The sequence below is a fragment of the Gossypium hirsutum genome, chromosome A02 (genome assembly GCF_007990345.1).
Source record: "Gossypium hirsutum isolate 1008001.06 chromosome A02, Gossypium_hirsutum_v2.1, whole genome shotgun sequence".
Lineage (NCBI taxonomy): Eukaryota > Viridiplantae > Streptophyta > Magnoliopsida > Malvales > Malvaceae > Gossypium > Gossypium hirsutum.
Window position 1 is genome coordinate 13,396,016 of NC_053425.1, and position 4,963 is coordinate 13,400,978.

A 4,963-nucleotide genomic window follows, 5' to 3' on the forward strand; every position below is an offset into this window, starting at 1 on the left:
TTTGATTTATTATCAATGTATCAAACGAAAATTTATATATAAATATATATAAATCATATATAGATAAATTAAAAATAAGTTTATTATATGATACATTAATGGTGAAGTTTTTTTAACTCTACAAGTAAAGTTAAAAAGTTGTCTTGTACACAATAGTTTTATTATTATTTAATTATCAATTAAGGATATGTTATGACTTTTTAACCCGCACGAAGTTAAAAAGAATTTCATGTATCAAATTATTATCTTTAAAACTCAATAAGCAATACCAATATTAATAACACACTATGGTTCATAGAGACACATATAAGTTGCTCAAAGTAGATACAATAATTGTTCATAATATCAAATTCATAGTTGATATCTATATTACTAAGATTGTCATAAACACTGGAATACTCGTAGAACTTAAAAGTTATTATCATTCAGAAACTAAGCACCCCCTCCATTTTTGACCTTATAGCTCATATAGGCAGCTTTAGCTATTGGATAACCCTCACAATGTTCATCACATCCTCTCTTGTAAGTTTGGTTGCATTGGCTGCACTCGGAATGCGAAAGGCATCTGCGAGTTGAAGTCAGCACGAGCAGCTTGATGGTATCCGTGGTGATCCATATGCTCTCTCACATTTTCATAAGTCAGTTGCTGTTGATTCTGCAAAATTTCATAGCATTCATGTTAATAGGGAAAATATCCAAATATTCATATACGTATAAACCATTCTAATGACTGAAGCTCGATGTTAGCAGCTTAAGGTCTAAGATTCAAGCCCGAAAATGAAATCTATCCAAATTTGTAATGTACCAAAAATAAAATGTATAAACCATTCATAAACATCAAACAACAACGAGAATAGCGTCATTACGTATGTATCGCGTTGGCAAAATTAGACTAGGAATGTCTAAATGGAAAGGAGGAAGAATTGGATGGCATTTAGCCCTTTACTAATCATCTAGCAAGATATTTATGGCCTGTTTCGGAACTACGATTTTGGCTAAAATTTTAGCGTTTTAATAAATTTTGTATTTTGAAACTTTCAAATTTTAAAATAAATTTTGAAATCTAAATTTAACTCTTATAAAATTGAATTTGGATGTGTCCAAATCCAACTTTTTATTTGCAATCCATACAAATAAATTAGATTTTCAAATTCAAATTCAAATTTTTTCGACCAAAATCATAGTTTCGAAACAGGCCATATATTCCACTCACGGATTTAGTACGATAATATTCAAATCTTATATTTATGTGAGTAGAATATTTGTGAGTGAAAATAATGAATTTAAATCATAAATTTTAAAGCTAAAATTTTGAAATCCAAATTCCAATTCCCAAAGGCTACTTTAGATAATTTTATGGTAAAAGTATTATGTAAATCTATGTACTAATAAAATGAGTAAATTGATCATTATACATTAAATCAAAGAGTAAATCGATCTTTTTTGTTCAAATTTTCATCTATTTCTATTGTTAAAAACTAGTGCAGCTGACGGAATAACTAAACAATTACACTTGGTATGCCACATGTACCTCATTTCGATGTACATGGACCAACTTTAAGTAATAAAAGTGGATGAAATTTTTAACAAAAAGACCAGTTTGTTCTTTGATCTAAAATACAAGGACTAATTTGCTCATTTTTAATAAAAAAAAGTGCAAAATTGCAATCCAAATACAAAAGACTCCATGATACTTTTATCATTATTTTCATATATGATACATGCATATATATTCCACAAGGACGTTCTCTATGTATAGCATTAGTTTCGTAACGATACATATATCATATATGAGATTAATATTCTTCCCTCCGCCATTCAGATATATACATATCTACTCATACATTGGTCAACAAGGAGAGATTAAACTGTGTTTCTGAAACTTGGTAAGAAAAGAAAATATGAGGGGAAAAAAAACAATACCACAATGAAATTGAGTTGCTTATTGTCCTCCTCCAAGAATTTCGTCTGAAAAGAACACCCAAAAGCGTACACAGTTTAGGCAAATCATTAGCAAATAAAGTTCAATTAACAAATGTTAGCCAATTGAAGAAGTAGGAATTCTATCTTCAATTTAAACCCAATTATATTCACAAATATGCATACATTTTTCTTTGCCATATCAAGAACATCCATCTGCACACAAAAAAATAACAACAGGAGCCAAAATCATCAGATTCATAAGAAGCTTTAACTTAAATGTGTATATATATGTGTGTGTGTGTGTGTGTGTGTGTGTAAGTATGTATTTGTGTGGGTGTGCGTATATATACTGGCCTGCTTGGCACGGACACAGGTAAGGCCATTTTCGAGGGCATCCTCTAAAGCCATCAGCTCCTTGTAAGGCAAAGATGTGATATCCTCCCCTTTCAAATGCCTAATTTAAGGCAGGACAAATATACACAGTTAAAAGCAATTCATGTATTCTTATTATGTTGATATGATTTTTACATGTCATAACTGTGTTTAAGGTTTTTATATATTTATACCTGAGCTCAATCTGCATGCTATCATTCTCTTTCTTGATTCTATCTATTTCATTGCTGAGATTCTGCAGTGAGTTTTTTGTTTATGACAAAAGAAAAGAAAAAAACTGTTAGTTTATCTTTCACAAGAAAACTATAGCAATATGTTGTTATATAAATGAACTATGAGCGTACATATTGGCATGCTGGTTAAAGTTATGCTTTTGACCAGGAAACCCTAAAGCTACCATTGTGAACTAGGTAGATCTTACTGGATTTCTGTTCAGGGAAAAAATTACATTTAATTGTTTTATATATATATATACTTTCAAAACTGACTCCCATATATATAGATCTTCAATTTTTGCAAGGAAAAGGAAGGTGGAGAATAACATCAGTTTTACCAGATCTGTTCATAGACGATGTTACATATCAGATTTTAGAATTTAGATAGTTTTGAACTTCTAGTTTTCTTTTTCAACAAACATGATGAATTAATAACATCCCATTTGTAGATCTATTAAAAGATTTCATAGTTCATGTTTGTTTTGCTATATTTTTACCCCAAAAAAGGTCATTTTCCTTGTACTTGCTAGAAAATATCAAAAGGTGAAAGGGAAAATAAAAGAATAAAAAACCTACCTCATGTTTAGCATCCCATAACTTTTTCCCAGAAGTTTTCTGATATTGGTCCAAAATATCAATCAACCTTAACCACCAAAAAGATGAACTTTTTTTTTATTTTCACCCTCAAAGGAAATCAAAAGAAAATCCCCATGAAAAAAAGTTGAAAAAAAAAAAAAGTAACAAGGTTTCGTACTTAGTAGAAGGGCTGCAATATTCATGCATCTTCCCAGAACTAGCAAAGATGATAAGAGAAACTTTAGCATCACAAAGAACAGTAATCTCTTTAGCTTTCTTCATGATTCCATTCCTTCTCTTTGAGTAAGTGACCTGCCTGTTACTTGAGTTCTCAATCCTCTTGATCTCAATCTTGCCTCTCCCCATTTTTGATTTTTCTCTTTCTACTTCTTTGCTTTGGTGTTTTTTGGTCGTAAAATGGTTAGGAATGGAGCACAAAATGAGGTTTAAAGACGAGCCAAGAGAGGAAAACTAACAGTTTCAAACATTCTATTTCAGGTTTGGAGATTAGCATACTTTCTAAGCGTCACAGTACGGACATGTTTGTTTAGGGTTATTGGTATTACATACACACAGTCATGGGTCGGTTCGAATCCGTCGTGTTCAAATAATCAAAACTTTATTTGTCTGAAATTCAGTCTAGTTTATCAAACTCCGGAAAATATATTAATTAAATTAAATTTACGGTACAACCACGATGTTCAAACAAAACTTAAAAAATGTGTATAAAACATAAATTAAATTATTATTTTAAAAAAATAAAAAATACAATTGATATATTTAATGAAAGGCTGATTTTTTTTTCATTGAGAGACCTAAAAGGAATTGTCCCATTTAGCAAAGAGGGCCAAGGCCAATACCTTCGCTCCTTTAGTTATAACTCATTGAGTAAAAAATATATATAATAAATATAATTATTAAAAATTCTCTTTGGTTACAAGAGTAAAGTTAATTTTTTTATCAATGTATATTGTTTCAAGTTGAAATCTTTTTATAATTAAATTTTTATTGATTTATTATATAAAAAGATAAAAATATCTTTGTAAAAAGATAACTTAATTTGTATACGAAAAAACATTTTAATAATTTCATAACTGAATTGGTGTTTAATTGATTCATGGCACCAACCCAATAAAACATTTAAAATAATAATAAATATAATTAAAATCCAATTTAAATTTGAACCGATTTTAAGTGGTCATTGATTTGATTTTTTTTCTTGTTCAAACTTATTTTTTATTTAAATTTAAATATTTATTTTAATTATTAAATATAATTCGAATTGCTGAATTGAAGCAATAAATTAGTGGTGATAAAAAAAGTTTATGTACTTTTTTAATTAATTTTTACTAATTTATATCTATAGATTTTGATAATTGGAACATATAAAATATTTATTTTTAGATAGTAAATTTTAAAAAGAATTAAATTACTTATAGATTAAATAAAAGTAAAATTTAGTTCTTGTGAATGGAAAATCCAATCAAATTGGATAAAATTAAATAATAAGGGACTAAAATCAAAGAAATTTTTATGAACCCTAAATGTAAAAACCTAGTAGGCGAATAGAAGGGGGAGCTTTCTAGGGTTAGGTATTTCTTTTTAATGGGAATTTGGACAAGACTTGGGAAACTGATGAGAGGCGGCTAGCTTTGATGTGTTTGATACGTTAAAAGAGATGAATTTTAGGTGTATGCTATGATGCCACGTGTCATTACATGAAGCCTTTGAAATCTAATAAAATATTAGATAATAGTCTTGTCTAGGGTTAAGTGATGGAACTAAACATTTCACCCTTGTATTATTAAAACCATATCTTAACCATCAAATCTAAATTAAAAAAAAATGTTTTATCT

The 4,963-nt window shown here is 28.8% G+C and overlaps 1 protein-coding gene across 1 annotated transcript; it reads right to left on the minus strand.

Annotated features, from left to right (window-relative positions):
* Positions 1-274: 274 nt before the first annotated feature.
* Positions 275-3,692, minus strand: LOC107951493 (agamous-like MADS-box protein MADS9). The gene is made up of 7 exons (XM_016886562.2): positions 3,286-3,692; positions 3,108-3,174; positions 2,490-2,551; positions 2,278-2,377; positions 2,107-2,136; positions 1,924-1,968; positions 275-655 (listed from the first exon to the last, which is right to left on the minus strand). Exons 1-7 carry the CDS (start codon positions 3,471-3,473, stop codon positions 509-511), a joined length of 639 nt encoding a protein of 212 aa, XP_016742051.1. The 5' UTR covers positions 3,474-3,692; the 3' UTR covers positions 275-508.
* Between the last annotated feature and the right edge of the window lie 1,271 nt (positions 3,693-4,963).

Coding starts and splice junctions, on each gene's coding strand:
- LOC107951493 (XM_016886562.2), bottom strand. CDS start 3,473: ATGGGGAGAGGCAAGATTGAGATCAAGAGGATTGAGAACTCAAGTAAC. Junction 2,552..3,107: donor TATGGGATGCTAAACATGAG/GTAGGTTTTTTA, acceptor AACTCACTGCAG/AATCTCAGCAATGAAATAGA. Junction 656..1,923: donor AGCAACTCAATTTCATTGTG/GTATTGTTTTTT, acceptor GAAATTTTGCAG/AATCAACAGCAACTGACTTA.